This window comes from Zonotrichia leucophrys, chromosome 28 (assembly GCF_028769735.1).
Source record: "Zonotrichia leucophrys gambelii isolate GWCS_2022_RI chromosome 28, RI_Zleu_2.0, whole genome shotgun sequence".
NCBI classification, from domain to species: Eukaryota; Metazoa; Chordata; class Aves; order Passeriformes; family Passerellidae; genus Zonotrichia; species Zonotrichia leucophrys.
In genome coordinates this window covers 3213917-3232456 of record NC_088197.1, presented here as the reverse complement: position 1 = coordinate 3232456, position 18540 = coordinate 3213917, and the positions used below count along the sequence as shown (strand labels likewise).

The window sequence follows — 18540 nt, the reverse complement described above, 5'->3', positions numbered from 1 at the left end:
CCCTTCGCTCCGTGCCGCTCCGCAGGGACAGACAGAGAAAAATAAGGAGCGACAAAGCCAGAGCCCGACCAGAACCTGCACCGAACCCGGCCCGGCCCCATCTGCGGGCCCCGACCCGGAGCCCCTCAGACCGCCCCTGCCCTGGCCCCGCCCCCCGTGGTCCCAGCCAATCAGCGGCCGCCGCCGCATCCGGGGCCCGCGCCCCCTGCCGCTCGCGCTCGGCCATGGCGGAGGTGAGCGCGGAGCCGCCGCCGGGGTCGCGCCGGGCCCGGGGCCGCTCCCGGCCGGCCGGGCGGGAACACCGGGAGCGCCGAGCCGCGCCCGCCCGGGGCCGCCGTCCTGCGGCAGCCAGCGGGGTGATGGGCCGGTGTGGGCTACCGGGGCGGGGGCCCTCGGGCCGGGGGACGCTGAGGCCCTGGGCGGCAGCGGGCCGAGGGGCGGGGGCGGCGGGGCCACGGGAAGAGGCTCCTGGGCGGGAGCGGGCGGCGCCGGCGCGGGGACCCCGGGGCCTGAGGGCGGCGGAGAGGCGCGTGAGGGGCTGGGGGCTGCGGGAAAGGCCCCGGGGGGCAGAGCGGAGCGGGAGCACCGGGGCTGCGGCCCGGCAGGACCCGGTTTGGGGTGGCTGGAGCCGGGCTCGGGGGTGCGGAGCTGATGGAGGGGGCTCTGAGGTGAGAGGCGGCCTGAGCAGCGAGGTCGGGATGCTGGGAATGGCAGAGGGTGGGGAAGGTGTCGGGAAATGTTGGTTTGGGTGACCGGGATGGTTCTCACCATCTTGCCCAGGGGCCAGAAGGCAAAGGGGACCAGGTGGGGACTCCCCATTGCCTCCCCCATTGCCATGTTGTGTTTGCCTTGGTGTCTTGTGCTGAAATGTTTCTGCCATTGCTCTTTGAGCTGGTGATGCCCATCAAGCCTTGCCATGTCCCTCAAACATCCTTGACCTGTTGTGATGGTTGTTGTGACACATGCACGCTTCATTTCTGTGGCATGACCCTCGTGGTGGCCACAACGTGGAACAAGAATTCCAAGGGGAAGACTTTGAGGTACTCTGTGACAACAACTTGTCCCAGGGCAGGGCTTTTCTTCCAGGATATTTCAGCATTCTGCAGGAGAGCTTCTCTTCCAGGATATTTCAGTGTTCTACATGAGGAAGGTCTGTTTGCCCACCCACCATGCTTTGGCCTTTGGTGGAACACCAAGCTTGTTGCATCTACTTGTGCCAAAGTGTTGTTTGGGCACGTTTTTGGGTCAGAGTGGTGCCTCAGCACCCTACAGAGCCCTACAGACATCCAGGAGCTGTCATTGTCTCTTGGGTGAGGTTTGGTACAGGTGTGGTGGGACCCTGATCTTCCTGAGCAGTGTACAAGGTGGGCTGTGTGTTGTGAACTGTTCATTCTTTGGTTTTTCAGAGACAGAACTTGCAGGACAAATCTGTTTCCATCCCTGGCTACAGCTGGGGCTTGTGGAAAATGGCCCCATGGCCAAGGAGTGTGCACAAGGCAGAGCAAGCAGGAAAATTTCTCACTGAATCTGAAACATTCAGATTTAGGCTGGCTCAGGAAGCTGTGTTAGTTATTGAAGGGTGGCATTGGAAAGGGGAATTTTGGTTTTTTCCTTACTTTTTTGCAAGAGTGATTCCAGTCTGGAAGGTTTCCTCAGGATAGGCACAATTTGCCTCGCACTGGGAAACAGCTTTGTCAGGGCTAAAGCTCAGGCTCTGCCTCTGTGTGTCCTAAATGATGGCTGAGCTTCATTCCACGTGCTCAAAGCCTTGAGTCCACACTCAGGAGGGAGTGCAGGAGTCACCCAGAAATACAAACATGAGGGTGAGTAGTTACAACCTCAGTGTAACCTCTGAGAGGAAAGCTACTCCTATGCCTGAGCAGCAGAAGCTGGCAGGAGGAAAGCAGTGCTGGGGATGGGGAAAGTGAAATTAAAGGAATTTAATCTCCTTTTTTGCCCCCTCAAGATTTAATTCAGTGCCTCATGGGCATAGGAGCCAACTTCCAGGATTGTGCACTGGGAGAATAACTGGAGAATAGCTCATGGAATCCCTCAGCAGGAGCAGTGACACTGTGGTCTAGAACTGATCTCTGTGTTTCTGGTGCATGCCAGGCTCTTGCATTTCAAACCCAAACATCACACAGGAGGCAGAAATGTTGGGCTGCACCTACCTCACCTTCAGCCCAAGAGTAACTCCACCTCTCATGGCTTTGGTAATTAGGAAAATCAGAAATATTCTGTTATCAGCTGCATTTTTAAGCCTTTCTCTTCTATTCCTTTGACTCTTGTTTCTTCTGGATTTTGAGTAATCTGAGGGATTTTACTGTTCCATGTGTGTTCAGGTTTGGCCATGGAATGGGCAATCAAAATATTCTGTCATCAGCTGCATTTTTAAGCCTTTCTCTTCCTTTGACTCTTGTTTCTGTGGTCTTATGGATTTTTGAGTAGTCTGAGGGATTGTTCTGTTCCATGTGTGTTCAAATAGGACATGGACTAGGCCATTTGCTTGGTCTGGATATTTGATTTGAAGTGTCAGGCTGCACCTACCTCACCTTCAGCCCAAGTAACTCCACATCCCATGGCATTGATGATCAGGACAATCAGAAATATTCTGTCATCAGCTGCATTTTTAAGCCAAGCCTGCCTTTCTCTTCTATTCCTTTGGTTCTTGTTTCTTCTGAAATTGTGAGTAGTCTGAGGGATTTTTCTGTTCCATGTGTGTTCAGATTTGGGCATGGAATGGGCAATCAAAATATTCTGTCATCAGTTGAATTTTTAAGCCATGCCTGCCTTTTTCTTCTATTCCATTGACTCTTGTTTCTTCTGGATTTGTGAGTAATCTGAGGGATTGTTCTCTTCCACATGTGTTCAGATTTGGGCATGGAATGGGCCCTTTGCTTTGGCTGGATGTTTGATTTGAAGTGTCAGGCTGCACCTACCTCACCTTCAGCCCAAGTAACTCCACATCCCATGGCATTGGTGATCAGGACAATCAGAAATATTCTGTCATCAGTTGAATTTTTAACCCAAGCCTGCCTTTCTCTTCTATTCCTTTGGCTCTTGTTTCTGTGATCTTATGGATTTGTGAGTAATCTGAGGGATTGTTGTGTTCCATGTGTGTTCAAATTTAGGCATGGAATGGGCTGTTTTCTTTGTCTGTCACTTGTTTCTTGTTTCCTCAGCCCCAGCAGAGCAGTGCTGGTTATTCCATGGTGATTCCATTGCTCTGGTGCTCTGTTACTGCTTTGGAGCATTAATTCTTGATTATTTATGGAATTGTCACTCTGCTGTAGTGGCCAAACCTCCTCCTTTCAGCACCTGGTTATTAACAGGAGATCTCATTGTTCCTGAGGTATTTTTGAGACCTTTTCAAGCCAGCCCATCCATGCCAACAGCTTCAATCTTTGTTTTCAGAATCTTTATTGACCCCAGGCAAGGAGGTTCCATTGATCCACAGATCATTGCCTGAACAAATCTGAGTTCTGCAGGTTCTCCAAGAGCTGGAGGGAGTCAGGGCACACCACACCCCTTCCAAGAAACCATGTTTGCTTGCTTGGAAGGATTTATCCAAGAGGGTTTTGTGCTTTGGTCACATTCCAGCAAAGCCCAACAAAGGCACATTGACACTTTCCTGACTTACAGAGACATTTCCTGGTATGACCATCCTCAAAATGGAGCCTGTCCCCTTCTCCTTTCATCATCCCATAACTTCTCCCTTCTCTTTTTGTGGGCATGGTTGCAGGGCTCTGTCTGGGGGGATTAATTTGGGGGATGATGGACTGGAGGCATCTTCTTGGTTTTTATGGAATTTCCAGTCTGTGTGTTGGTGTCTGAAGGAACTCAGAACTCACAGTCTGTGGTGGCTTTTTGTGGTGACTACTTTGCTTTGTTGTTAGAGGATAGATTTTAATGTGAAGTTTAATTTTAAATTGTGAGAGGCTCCTGTGAAGGCTGTGAATGCCCTGGTTCCAGCTGAATAAGTGAGGAGTGGTGGTGCACAGCTGAGATTGTTGATGGCTGGGTATCCCACAGAGATGTCACTGGGGACTGGGGACTGACTCTGGGATTTTCTTCTGCACTCAGGTGCTGTCACTCACCCAAAAGCTTTGCTTGTTTACCTGTTTGCTCCCTGCTAGGCTGAACTTGATGAGCAGCATTTCCAGGCACAGCAGATGTTCTGTCTCGGTTGTTTTCCTCAGCCCCTGCTGCTGCCTGAACTTGTGACCTGGCACCAAATGCCACCTGCAGGTGCCTGTGCTGGGGCTCAGCCTCTCCCACCTCACCTGTGCCACTCCTGGTCCTTCCAGGCTCCTTCTCTGCTGTTTCTTTGCTCCTGGGTGCAGTGAAGCATCAGGGAGATGTGGCTGGCTGCTCCCTGAAGGATCAGTCCCTAAAAATGCTGTGCTCAGACACAATGTGTGTGTTTAGAATAGCAGCTGAGGGTCTAGATCCTCCTTTTAAGTGAAGATTTGAGATCTCAAACTGGTGGGGAGATAAGTAGTGAGCAGAGTGCTCCTGATCCTTCCAGACTTCTCTGCCTGCTCTGCTGTCTCTTTGCTGCTGGGTGCAGTGAAGCATCAGGGAGAAATCAGGATGTTGTGCTGGCTGCTCCCTGAAGGATCAGACCCTAAAAATGCTGTCAGACACAATGTGTATGTTTAAAATGACAGCTGAGGGTCCAAGTCCTTAATTTAAGTGAAGATGTAAACCACAAAGCTCTGAGATCTCAAACTGGTGGGGAGATAAGTAGTGAGCAGAGTGCTCCTGGTCCTTCCATACTCCTTCTCTGCTGTTTCTTTGCTCCTAGGTGCAGTGAAGCATCAGGGAGAAATCAGGATGTTGTGGCTCCGTGAAGGATCAGTCCCTAAAAATGCTGTCAGACACAATGTGTGTGTTTAGAATAGCAGCTGAGGGTCTAGATCCTCCTTTTAAGTGAAAATCTGAGATCTCAAACTGGTGGGGAGATAAGTAGTGAGCAGAGTGCTCCTGATCCTTCCAGACTCCTTCTCTGCTGTTTCTTTGCTCCTGGGTGCAGTGAAGCATCAGGGAGAAATCAGGATGTTGTGGCTCCCTGAAGGATCAGTCCCTAAAAATGCTGTGCTCAGACACAGTGTGTGTGTTCAGGATAACAGCTGAGAGTCTAGATCCTTTATTTAAGATGTAAACCACAAAGGTCTGAGATCTCAAACTGGTGGGGGGATAAGAAGTGAGCAGAGTGCTGGAGGTAAAATAGATGGAATGGAAACACATGGATTGAGAGAAGGTAAGGAGGCCACAAAAAACTGTTCAGTACCTGCTGAGCTCTTTTGAGCAGCAGTTTCTGACACTGCCCTCTGGGGCTTCTGGTAACTTTTGTTTTGAGCTTAAATTGAATTTGCTGGTAGGGTGAAGTGTGTGGAAAGGTGGTGTGTTTTAAGGAGAGCTGTCTCAACCATGTTTTTCTCTTTTCCTGAAGGCCTCTGTTGGCCGGCAGAGCCCCAGGGTGGTTCCATACCCAGCCCGTGGCCTGTGTCCTGGAGAGCCCTCCCTTCAGAGCGCTGCAGGTACCTCCAGCCCCTCCTCCCTCTGCCTCCTGCTCTGCTTTCCAGAGGAAACAAAGTTTCTGTGAGAATTTCCCTTCTCCTTGCACTGTCTCCTCTGTCTGTTGTTTGATTCCCATGCTGTTTGACAGAGGAGGAAGGGATTAAAGATGCCAAAGCTCCTACAGGTGTCCATTTGGCCACTCTTGTTCTTGACTAAGGGGAGATTACTTTGAGTAAGGGGTGATTACCTATTGAAGATGGAGGGAGAGACCCAACTTCCTTGTTCAGCATCTGACTCCCTTTATTCACTCAATCAATCACTTTTTATAACCGTGTTAACTAAGTTCATGCATATTGCAAAATCTGAGCTCACAATAGGTCAGAGATAACACACCAACTCCTCCTTATGTTTCCAATACCAAGATTTGGGTTCTCAAAATTATTTTTGCTTTCCCAAAACAGCCAAAGATAGAACATCCACTTGTTATGAGAAAGCTGCCTGAGAACTTTGATATGCAAGGTTCTCAAGGCCTTCATGTTTGTCACTTTTACTTGTAATTAAAAACAACCTGAGAACTTCTGCTGTTTACAGAAACCGGCTGTGAGAACCTGTCCCCCACAGCTGCCTTCCAAGCCATTTCTGAAAAAATCTCCAACAATTACCCTTTTCCCCCAATTTTTCCTCACTTTTATTCATGTATCCCAAGGCCCCTTCCCAGATTTCACGGGATTTATCCTCAAATGTCATGGCAGGTAAGGCCCTGGCCAAGGTGCAATGGCACTGGCAGCAATCCCAGAAAATCATCTCATGGGGCTGCAAGGAGGGAGAAGGGAGAGAGGGAAATCCATAAAAGTAGGAGATAAAAAGGAATATTTGGCCATTCTTAAGTAAGGGATAATACCAAAGCTCCTACAAGTCTCCATTTGGCCATTCTTGAGTAAGGGGTGATTACTTTGAATAAGGGGTGATTACCCTTTTCCCCCAATTTTTCCTCACTTTTATTCATGTATCCCAAGATCCCTTCCCAGATTTCACAGGATTTATCCTCAAATGTCATGGCAGGTAAGGCCCTGGCCAAGGTGCAATGGCACTGGCAGCAATCCCAGAAAATCATCTCATGGGGCTGCAAGGAGGGAGAAGGGAGAGAGGGAAATCCATGAAAGTAGGAGATAAAAAGGAAAATTTGGCCATTCTTAAGTAAGGGGAGATTACCTTGAGTAAGGGGTGATTACCCTTTTCCCCCAATTTTTCCTCACTTTTATTGATGTACCCCAAGACCCCTTCTCAGATTTCACAGGATTTATCCTCAAGTGTGGTCATGGCAGGTATGGCAGAAAAGCATCTTATGGGGCTGCAAGGAGGGAGAAGGGAGAGAAGGAAATCCATAAAAGTAGGAGAAAAAAAGGAATATTTGGCCATTCTTGAGTGATGGGTGATGCCAAAGCTCCTACAGGTGTCCATTTGGCCATTTTAAATTAAGGGGTGATGACCCTAAAAATGCCCCCAGGTGAAGGAAAGGCTGCAATGTGTGCACACATTTTTTGAGAATCCAGTGAGGACTGACACACAAATACTCAGAAAAGCTTCAAATTCAGCTTCCAGTCAGTTGTGGGACTCAAATGTGCACAGAACCTTTGTGCTGATGAAGTGAGTGCTGCCAGTTGTGATCTCTGTTGTGCCTAATCTCTTTCTCTGCCTTATCATGCCTGCACACACACAAGAAGGGATCATCCCTGGCTTTGTTGTTGCATCTCAAGATGTGTTCCAAGTGTCCAACTCCTTCTGATCCCTGCAGTTGTGTCAATGGGCTCAGCTGATCATCGACTGAACCTGGCAGAGATCCTTTCCCAGAACTATGGTGTGAGGGAAGAAAGGGAGGAAGATGATGCTCAGGAGAAGCAGAAATCTTTAGAAGAGCTGGAGAAGAGTTTCAGTGCCTCTCAGGTAAAGGCAGCAGGGGAGGGGAAGGGAAATTACCTGGAGGATTTGGTTGTTTGCTGTGTGAAGCTGTGGGTGGTCCCAGGGAGACCTGAGTGAGCACAAACTGTTCTTGGTGACAGGGAGTGTCTCTTCAGGCCAGGCACAGGGATTTGCTGCTCCCCTTCCTCTGCTTAAATACACTTGTGCTGTCTGGCACTTGTTTGAAATCTAGAATAAAAGATAAAGATATTTTTTAAATGCTTTGGGGTGAAATGTGACAGTGTTCACAGGGGTCTTATGTTGAAGGAAGAGATGAGGATCTGACTCCATGTTTCAGAAGGCTTGATTTATTATTTTATTATATATATTACATTAAAACTATACTAAAAGAATAGAAGAAAAGATTCTCATCAGAAGGCTAGCTAAGCTAAGAATAGAAAGGAATGATAACAAAGGTTTGTGGCTCAGACAGAGAGCCCAAGCCAGCTGGGATGATTGGCCATTAATTCCAAACATCCACATGAGACCAATCACAGATGCACCTGCTGCATTCCACAGCAGCAGATAATCAATGTTTACATTTTGTTCCTGAGGCTTCTCAGCTTCTCAGGAGGAAAAAATCCTAAGGAAAGGATTTTTCATAAAAATATATCTGTTACAGTGAAAGTTCCTGGCTTTTCCATACCTTTGAGAGGCACAGGTTACACTGGGTCCCAGCAGTGTCACCTGGGGCTGCTCAGAGCCCCCAGAGTTGCTGAGCTGCCCTGCCTCTGTCCCAGCTGCTGTGCTGCCCTTGTGGTTGTTCTCTTCCTGATGCAGCTTTGTCCTCCTCTTGCTCAGAGCAGTGAAATGCCATTTGAGGAGCTGCTTGCACTGTATGGCTATGAGGCATCAGATCCCATCTCGGAGCAGGACAGTGAGAGCAATGACATCGCTCCCAACCTCCCTGACATGACTCTGGATAAGGTGAGAGCAGCTCTCTGCCTGGTGCCTGCACATGGGGTTGAGGTTCCCCCTTTTTTATGAGGGGTTGGAAGGGGCCTGCCTAGTTCTGGGGTACACCAGGTGCAGAAACAGGACTGTGAAGTGTTTAGAGAAGAAGAGACAAAGGATATCTGTTTCAAAATTTAGAAACTGTATGGAGCTTTGGTTACAAGTATTTGTACATTGATGGGGGTGTGTCAAGAGGCAGGGAAAGTTTGTATCCTCTTGTTCTAGCTCAAGTCTATGGAAAGTAGGGTTTTTTGGAGAGGGTTGGGGTTTTTTTTTCTTTCTTCCTCCTTCAGGATTTTTGAGTTGTTTGCTGTGAGTGCAGCTCTACAGAAGGGGATGCTTGCTCATACTGTCTGCCTTCTATAGGAAGCCACTGATGACACTTGTTAAAGTGCTTCTAGGGAAAATAGTCTGGGTGTGGTGGGAGTGTGAGAGAGAATCTGTCTTTGGACAAGCTGTGGGAGGGTGAAGAGCTCTGTGGATGTGACCAATGCTGGCCAAAAAATGCTTTTACTCTAGTCCTCACTCCCTCTCTTATATTTTTTTTAAATTTAAAAATATTTTTCACTTTCTTGTTGTTGTTAAAAGGAACAAATAGCGAAGGATTTGCTTTCAGGGGAAGAAGAGGAGGAGACACAATCCTCAGCTGACGATCTGACTCCATCCGTCACGTCCCACGATGCTTCGGACTTATTCCCAAACCAGCCTGGCTGTATGTGTCACTAGTTCCTAAGTAGCTGCTGTTCACTTTTACATATGATGTGCAGGGGAGGGTGAGAATGCTTCTCTTAATTTTGTCAGTCTCCTGACATGAGATTTTCCACTTTTCCTCCTAGGGACTGTCTGCATGGCAGAGGCGTTACCGGGCTTTGGGTAGGACAGGACAGAGCGTTGATGAGCAGTGGGATGAGGGGAGAATTTGCTCAGAATACTCAGAGAGAGAGTGGGAATTGTTTTGCTGCCTGCTGTAATTGCAGTCTGAAAGATCAGTACCTCATCTGACACCTCTACAAGTGAATAAATTCAGTAGTAGTAATGGAGTGATGTGTTGTGGCAGTTCCTAAATGTTGGAATATGTGGGAAGCCAAAGCACGTGGCAGGGACTCTGCATGAAGTGATGTTATTTCTTCTGCTGTCTTGCAATAATAAGGAGTCTGAGCTCCCCCAAGTTGGCCATCCATGTGGCAAATGTCCAAATTCTTTTACTTAAAGTGAGAAAATTAAAATACAGGTAAGTTGTCATTGTAGACCATGCTGAAAGGGACTTTAGGACAGAAAATGAAGGAGAGGGAAGGTAAAGGAATAGAATAAAAAAATCCTAACTACAGATCTTTTCCTTTCCCACAAAGCAAACAACTTCCTTGCTGATGAAGACAAAGAGCCATGTTCATCACCATGTGCTTCCTCCATGGCTGAGGACTCAGAGGTGGATTCCATCCCATCCAATGAGTGTAAGAAGGTAAATGACCTGAGTGCATTGGGAAGGAAAACTCCTGAATTTGAAAATTCCATGACACCAAAACACTGTGTTATTTCCCCAATTGGCTTCTTGCATTTTGTGGGGGGCAGTGGCAGATGTGGGTGACAAGAGGGGTTTTTAATACAATCTTGAAATTATCTTCTGATAAGGGAAGTCTGTTGTGCCTTGGTAAATTAAATCTGCAGCCCTATAAAGGTGAAATGCTGTGCAGTAATCCCATCAGGATTTACTGTGGGAGAACCATCTTTCTAAAGAGAGGAGCAGGTTTCCAAATTCATCCTGGCTGTGAAGGTTGCAGGAGAACCTCTGCATTGCTTTATTTCCAACCTCAGCTGCTTGCCATAGATCCTTTACATTAAAAATATGTAAATGCTGAAGGTCCCCACAGTATCATCTGCTTGGTAATAAATCTTCTTAGTTACCCTATAAAATAGTCAGGGTTCACCAGAAACAACAGTGACAGAGGGGGCTACCAGTAAATAAATCAGCTTTTTAGTGGTGTAGTCCCTAAATCATGAAGTACAGCCTGCATGGAGCATTTCCCATTTCAATTTTCTCACCTCTCTGTTGTGGGATTTCAGGAGATCATGGTTGGACCTCAGTACCAGGCCACTGTTCCCATCCTCCGTTTGAACAGGCACAGGCAGAAAGGTAAGGCAGCCTCTCCTTTGTGCCTGGGCTGGGGTAGGGCTGCTGGCAGGGGGTTCTGATGGGCTCTGGATCTCCAGTCCTTGCCCTGGATCTCCAGGCTGGGCAGCTTTCAGTGCTCACATTCAGATTTACTGGCTGAGTTAATAGGGATGGGAGCACAGGGACAGAATTAGTGAAGCTCACTGAGATCTGGGTTGGTGTGACAGGTTTGCAGGACTGGATCTCAGCTGTTGCCAAAGACAAGGAACACCCATCTGGGGTTGCTCTGATTTATTCTGATATTATTTATTATCTTCCTTAAGTAGTGAGCACCTCCAGTGCTCCCTGGAGATGGTCTGTTTCTGATTTTGGGATGTCTGCTGAGCAGACAGAGGTGCCTTGATTTGCAGATTGTGTCCAATAATGAGTGCAGTATGAGTGCCAGCTTGTTGAGCTTCTGGACAAGAAAGCTAAAACAGTCTTTATTTGCCAGGATTAATTAATCAAAACAGCAATCTTTGAGAATATGATAACAAAAACTTTTGTCAGCCAACCTTTCTGAAACAATGGAAGCAAGCTGAGCCCGTGCCAAAGGCCCTAAAAGAGATATAAAGAGCTTATCTGCCTCCAAAATCAGGAGGGAACAGGCAGTGCCTTGAGAGATGTTTGTCATCTCTGGTGCCAAATTGGAGCAACCAAGCAATGATTTCCTCCCTCCTCTGTTCTCCCCATGCATGTCCGTGCAGACCACTTCTCAAAAAGCAGCAGAATTCTCTGTTTGATTATCTTATTTCAGTGCTTTTTCTGTTAGCCTATGAGAATGAAGATCAGCTGCTTTGGGACCCAAACATCCTCCCTGAGAGGGAGGTGGAAGAGTTCCTGTACCGAGCTGTGAAGCGCCAGTGGGACGAGCTGGCTGGCAGCAGCCTGCCTGAGGGAGAGGTGGTCAAAGACAACGAGCAGGTGAGCCCAGGGCTTCCTGCAGCCCACACAGACCCAGCTGGTGCTGGCCCAACAGTTCCACATTTCCTACAGAGTGCAGAATGAGGGCAAACTCCAGTGATCTGGTGGATAAGTGAAATGTGGGTCTCCTCTACCCAGGTCTCATAACCTTTTTGAGATTTATTTCACACCCAAGATAGCTCAGCTACTTCAGAAAGCATAAAATCAGCAGGATGGCTTCTGTGGTAGTGTTGGAAGCAAAAAGGTTTTATTAAAAGGCAAAATAACAGAACTCTTTACAGAGAAAAACCAAGCCAGGGCAAGAGGTTCTTGCTCCTGGTAAAACTCCTTGCAGAAGCCATTAGTTTCTTTGTTCTCTTCTTTTTCTAGTAAGTTAGATGGGATGTTTTGGCTTCTGTCCAGTTGAAGTCCCCCAAGTCCTGTAAGATGTCTTTTCACCTAATTGAGGAGAGAAACTTCTGAGCTGATTTCCTTTTTAAGAGGACAAAGGATAGTTTTGTCACTCCATCAGCAAGGGGCACATTCCTGTAAGGGTGTGTGCCCAGCTGTGCTCTGGGGAGGTTGGTTACCCTCCCATTGGGTGGACTGGGAAAGTCAGCAGATCAACCATTTCAGAGCAGCTGTGTTTACTTCAAGCTGACCAGGTTAGATTCTGGTGGGATTGCATCTGTTGAGTGCCAGGGTTTGTTACCCAACGCCTTAAAAAGTGGGGTAATCTCTGCTGATGGTCAAGGTGGGGTTAGCAGCAAGGTGGCTCCTGGGAAATGGAAATTTTACGAGACAAATGTGAGTCATGAGCGGGCTGGTTTGTGGTGTGTTGCTCAGGTAGGTGCTGGGAGTGATTTCCTTCTGTTCCCCAGGCTTTGTATGAGCTGGTGAAATGCAACTTCAATGCAGAAGAGGCACTGAGGAGGTTACGGTTCAACGTGAAGGTTATCAGAGGTGAGGACCCCCTTTTTTGGGTTCATCATGGCACCTAAAACTCCTTCTAGATTCTGCACATCTCCCCCAACTCTTTGTTTCCATCTCCCCCAACTCTTTGTTTCCATCTCCCCCAACTCTTTCTTCCTTTCCATCTCCCCCAACTCTTTCTTTCTGTTACAGATGAGCTTTGTGCCTGGAGCGAGGAAGAATGTAGAAATTTTGAGCATGGCTTTAGGGTCCATGGGAAAAACTTTCACCTTATCCAAGCCAACAAGGTAAGGCTGCTCCCCCCAGGTGAGGAGCAGGGGAAGGAGGAAGGTGCTTGGGCACCACAGGTGTGTTTTGGGCCTGGGCTGACACAGGGAGTTCAGGATGGCCGAGTTCCAGTCCCAGGCTTTGTGTTGACTCATGCCAGCAGGTGATGGGCTGTTCACTGCCCTGCTCTGCCTTATTTTCCAGGTGGGAGAAGTCACAAACACCACTGACCTGCATGAGTGATGTCAGTTAATTACTGATTAGCCCTTTCTGGAGTCTCAAAAGTTCTTTCCAAACTCTCAGCCCTTGCAGTACTTCTGTGAATGAGTGAGTTGAGCATGTGGATGTTTCGTAAAGTCCCCTGGGGTCCTCTAGAATGGCAGATGCTGTTGTAGGGAGAGCTGGGCCCCGGGACATGCTGCTGTGCTGGGAGTTGGCAGAACCAGAGAGTCCAGTTCTACCACTGGTTAATTGTAGGCATGTTGACGCTGGCCAGTGCCAATGGATGCAGGTTTGCTCTCTCTGCTAAGTGTGCTGCTGCTGGAAGCACAGGAAAGTCCTGCACGAGTGCGTGTGGCCCACAGGGGTCTGTGCCAGCAGCTGTGTGCTGTGGGGAGTTCCTTTCTCTTGGCCACCTCGGAAACCTCAGTACGTGCTTCTGTTCTGCAGCAATGTGTCCATAGCAATGTAAATCACTGTAATGCACTTCTAACTTTCCGTGCTGGTTAAATGGGAATTTAGCTCCTTGCTCCAGGAGATGCAAGGGATGAGGGTGGGCTGTCCTGACTGGGATGTTTCTCCTCAGGTCCGCACGCGGTCGGTGGGCGAGTGCGTGGAGTATTATTACATGTGGAAAAAATCAGAACGTTATGACTACTTCACTCAGCAGACTCGTCTAGGAAGGAAGAAGTACGTCCTCCACCCTGGAGCCACGTGCGTGGAATATTCTCACACTAAAATTAGTAATGTTAACCTCCCCGTGAAGATTCCTGCTGCAAAGCACCTCCGCTTAACAGACTGCGCTTTCTTCTCCAGAAGGTTTCTGGGGTGGGAGGATGGAGGGATGCACGGGGTGTTCTCAGAGCACAAGCACTCACTTGGTGTGGGGAGGGAAGATAAAAGAGCTCTGGACTTTCTCATCCTTTTCTGTGTGTCAAAAGTAGTTTTGTTCCAAGCACATCCACAAAAGGCTGGGGACAGGGATTCAGAGCTGACTTTGGTGAAAGAACTCTGCTTGATGAGGTTTTGGGAAGGGAGCTTTTTAAATTCAAAAATCCATTTATTTCTGGTGGTTTGGAACCTGAATTAATTTCCCTTTGAGGCAAATTCTTCCCTTTGAAATGTATGCTAATTACAGAAAGTACTTTTCAAAATACACCTTTTCAAAAAGGTTGAAACGGAAATCTCTTAATAGGTCAAAATGAAATATTGAAGCTGAATCAATTAAAAATATCAGATGAAGGCTTAGAATTTTTTTTTTTAAATTCTGATGCAAGACAGGAAAATACCTGAAATCTTAAATCTTCCCAGGGTGGAAAAGTATATTTCTCATCACTTGCTCTTTGCTGGCACACTGAGGACCCACCGCAGTCATTGCATGAAACTGGGTGTTCCCACCCAAACTGGGTGTTTGTTCATGGATTTATTTCCCTTTGGAACAGGCTGAAGCTCACAGAATTGGGGGCAAAGCTCTTTAGGAAGCTGGAGAGTTCATTTTGGTTTATCATGGGCTGGTCTTGGCCACGCTGTTACCTGAGATCACCTCCTCAGGGCTCTGAGAGCAGGGAGGGATGAACATTCATTCTCGTGATGTCTCTACAATCCTGCTTTATTTGTTGATGGGTTTTAATCCCAGTCACCCTTTTTCCTGCCTGCATCTCTCTGCTCAGCAGCTGGTGGCAAGGCTCTCTCTGTTTCCCCACAGGGATTTCACTGACAATGACCTGGATGCGGTTGAAGTGGAAAACACAAATCGTTCTCGGAGCTCCCCACCAATTCCCTCTGCAGCTGGCTGCCTGGATGCTCACTTTGGGCAGGATCAGATAGCAATTGAGAGCACAGGTAATTCCTTTTTGTCTCTCTGCCATGGGGTTTTGGTGTCAGCAGGAGTCTTGTTTGTCTCTGTACTCACCAGGGGTGACTGTAAAACAGTTGTGGGCTTGGAGGGGTGGCCTAGGTCATTCCCAAAACAAAAGGATCACCTGGGTGAGCTGCTTCCAAAGCTCTGAAACAAGCAGCTCCTCCAGAGGCTGGGTTAAGGCCCCAGAAGGGAGGTGCAAGCTGCTTTCACACAGAGCTGGCTGTGAGAAGGTCTCCAGGGAGCCCCACATGGGTTCATTCCCTCACTGTCCTCCTGCAGATGAAAGCTTTGTGTGGGCAGCTCCCAGGGGTTGTTGGCACGACGGGATAGGATTTAGGGTTTGGCTTATCTTGCAGTGTGTCTGTGAGGTTTCCTTTAATTTCCATAGAAACACTGATGGCCTCCCATCTGCTGTGGGCATCTTGCCTTCCCTCGGTGGGGGCTGATGGGGGAATCTTGGTTGCTGTAACAAAGAAACACTTGTGCCACCTAACAAACACCATCTTGGGCATTGTGGACTCACTTTGAATTTGACTTTCTTGTTCTTCTCTCTGTCCCCACCTGAGCAGAGCCCCTGAGCGTGGAGAGCACAGCCTGCAGCCTGGGCAGCATCAGTGAGTCAGGGCAGGGCTATGAGTGCAGCACCCCCTCGGAGACAAACTGCTCCTTTGACCCCTCAGAGGAGGCACCCTCGGGGGCTGTCCCTGTGCCCTGCCCACGTCACTCTGTCACCCCCTCCGAGCCCGAGCTCTTTGCTTTGCCACCCGCGGCACCAGGACTGGCAGAGAAGCAGGAAACGTTGCAGAACTCTGGTGAGACAATAACCATGGACTTCACTCTCCCTGCAGACATTAATGAGGGGTTGCCTTTAATTGCTGGAGCTGTGGATTTGGACAGAGACCCTGAGGCAGTGGTGGCCCCTGCTCAAGTGTCCTTATCGGTCACAGATTTCGGTCTCATCGGCATCGGAGATGTAAATACTTTCCTGACTGCTCACCAGGCTTGCCCAGCACCTGTGGCTCACTCAGAGCCTCTGTCACAGTGAAAGTCTCCAGTCACAAATTTGTCACAGACCCAGCAAGGACTTTGACCTGACTGAGTGAAATTCTGGAACTTCCACTGTCCTGTAGGGACAGTTTGGAGCTGTCGGTCGGAATCCGTCTTTCCATCCTCCTTGATCCAAGGCTACAGTGAAACCAAACACCTTTCTGCTCCAGTGTATCCTGACACAGTTGTGCAAAGTGGTGGCTGGCTTTCCTGAGTGGGGAGGTCCCTCACCCCCCTCCTGTGCTGGCCATGTGTCACCCTGGGTGATGCCAGTCTGCTCAGACAGTCCCTGCCTCGGGATGGGGACGTGTCCCTTGGCCCCAGCGGGACAGTCTGAGGTGCTTTGAGAAGAGAGATGTGTCACCATCATGGTGAGGGTGCAGGCTGGGGGTCTGAGAGCCTGGGAGGGCTGCAGGGCAGTTTCCTGCAGAGATGGGCACGGTGATGCCAAGGGAGGCTGATCCTTCCTCCATGGGCAGCGTGCTGCAGTAGGAGCCACTCACCCTGTCCTCCTCCCAGCAGCCATGGACAGGACAGACACACAGCTGCTGATGGATGGAAACACTGCTGTGAGCAGTGAGCAAGGGGGTCATGCTGCTGACAAGTGCTTTGGATATGCTGGAGGTGGGTAAATGATCTAGGACATCTCCCATCACCTGTGCACAGCCCCTGGGACCACAGCAGGCTCAGGGAAGGGGTGGCCTGGCTGGCAGTGTCACCTTGAGTCCTGCCTGGGACACTATCCCAGGCTTTAGAGTGGAATGGGACAAGCTGGGCTTTAAGGACCATGACAGCAGCTGGGCTCTCATGCCAGGAGCTCTGGCAGCAGCCACGTGTTGACTCTCCACCAAATGCAGGTGGGACATGGCCTGGCCCAGCCCTTGGGTAGAAATATCAGGTTTTGGAAGGGGATGGCAGCACCCACGTGTTCTGACTCTCCAGCAGCTGCAGTGGGACATGGTCTGGCCAGTCTTTGGGCAGAAATGTCAGGTTTTGGAAGGTGATGCTGTGTGTGCAGCAGCGTCGTGTGCGCTCAATTCCTTCTCACCTCCCTGTGCAGTGCTGGGCCAGGGAGAATTTCTGTGGGGAGGAACAGGAGGTTCTGGACTCAAAATGATGCTGGCCAAGAGCTGTGCTGCTGCTGCTGGCAGGGGATGACCTGATCTTGTCTGGGCTGAAGGGCCAGAGGGTGGAATGCAGGTGACAACATCTGTAACTTCCCCGTTTGTTCCAACAGTTTGTCAGCAGAGGGAGGAGGTTGCTCAGCTCCCAGGGTGTCTGGGATGTGGGTGCTAGCACAGTCCCACAGCATCCCTGTGCCACAAAACAGGCTGTGCTGAGAGGAAAGTGTGTCTTCTCTGCCATGGAAGGTGCCAGGTGCTGTGCAGAGCCACAGGAGCCTGTCCTTGGCTGTGCTGGAGTCCAAAGCTGCTTCAGTTTGCAGGTGTGGGGTTGGCCATGGCTCAGTTGTTCCCATTCCCCTTTTCCCATGCAGGGAATTCTCTGCACTCACCTGCTGGGCAAAGCTCCCACAAGAGCTGTGTTTCCTCCAGCTGTGCTCTGCAGCTGGGAAGGAGCTTGGGTTGAGTGTTTTGGTGGATTTGGGGCTGTGATTGTGCACTTGGCTCTGCTGCAGTGCATTTGGCAGGTACCTAAACCCAGGAGGCTGCACCCTCCTTTACCTGGCTCTGGGAAGTTGTGCCCAGCCCTGCAGCAGGAGCAGGGAGACAGCATCAAAAGCCCCATGGGATGTCAGGATTGGAGCTTGTCTCACCTCCTAAGGCCCAGATGTGGTTTGTGTGCTTTGGCAGGGGTTTGCTTTGGTGCCCAGCTCTGTGCTGAGCCCCAGGCATGGCGTTGGCAGCCAGAGGTGCTGAGCAGGGGCCTCCCCCTCTCCTCTGCTGGGAACAGAGAGCAAACACGAGTGCCTGCTCCACAGTGGAACTGCCCAGGCTGTGATTCCCCTTTCCTGGGGGTGACAGGAGGCTCCTTGGCTGGAGGGAGAAGAGGAGGCAGGGTGAGAGCTCAGGCAGCCCTCCCACGGAGGGCCAGGCCTTGGCATCTCCTCCATAGGCTGAGAACATTCTTACTTTTCCTGAAACCATTTTTTCTTTTGGTTTATTTCAAGCCCTAGTGAAAGGAGAGGGGAGCTGGCTGAGGCAGAAATCTCTCGATGTCCTTCAGTGTTGTTTACAGATTTGCATGGGGTCTTTCAACATGAGTGCAGCGCTTTTTCCACATAACTTTGAGGGAGAGGGGTGAGAAAGGCTGGGACAGGGAGGGGGTTTGGTTCTGGTTGGTTTTTTTTGGTTTTTTTTTTTTGGTTGGGGTTTTCTTTTCTCCTTCTTACAAAGCACATTCACTTTGAGCCGCTCCCAATGCTGGACTCTTTTCTCCCTTGCCCCCCAGCCCTACACTGTGAAGTGACACTGCCTTGAAGACCCCTCGCCGTTATTTATTTAATTAAAAACCTAATTTGAAAGTGAGCCAGAAGTCTGTCTTCTTTTTAGAGGCCAAGATGCAACAGTCCAGTGTATATTGATGGTGAAACAAGAGCAGGGGTCCCTGCCTCTGCTGTCTGATCCTCTCCTGCCCTCCACAATTGCTCTCCTCCAGGCAGAGCAGGATTCCCCGTGCCAGGGATGCCATCCCAGCCTTGGAGGAGGCCCAAAGTTTTCCCTCCCTGTGCTGGAGCTGGAGGGAGCTGTTTGTTCCTCTCACAGGT

General features: G+C 49.5%; 1 protein-coding gene across 6 annotated transcripts; it reads left to right on the top strand.

Moving 5' to 3' along the window:
* Positions 1 to 213: 213 nt before the first annotated feature.
* On the top strand, positions 214 to 18301 carry MIER2 (MIER family member 2). Of its 6 annotated transcripts, none has more exons than XM_064734164.1 (13): positions 214 to 233; positions 5456 to 5543; positions 7319 to 7467; positions 8284 to 8409; positions 9025 to 9148; positions 9786 to 9895; positions 10498 to 10567; positions 11358 to 11509; positions 12370 to 12451; positions 12614 to 12708; positions 13494 to 13621; positions 14613 to 14749; positions 15338 to 18301. In XM_064734164.1, the coding sequence occupies exons 1-13, from the start codon at positions 225 to 227 to the stop codon at positions 15811 to 15813; spliced, it is 1746 nt and encodes a 581-aa protein (XP_064590234.1). In that variant the 5' UTR covers positions 214 to 224; the 3' UTR covers positions 15814 to 18301. The 6 variants fall into 6 exon arrangements, with proteins under 6 accessions (XP_064590234.1, XP_064590232.1, XP_064590235.1 ...); XM_064734162.1 differs by having other exon boundaries at positions 13494 to 13726; XM_064734165.1 differs by having other exon boundaries at positions 11343 to 11509; positions 13494 to 13597.
* Positions 18302 to 18540: the final 239 nt, after the last annotated feature.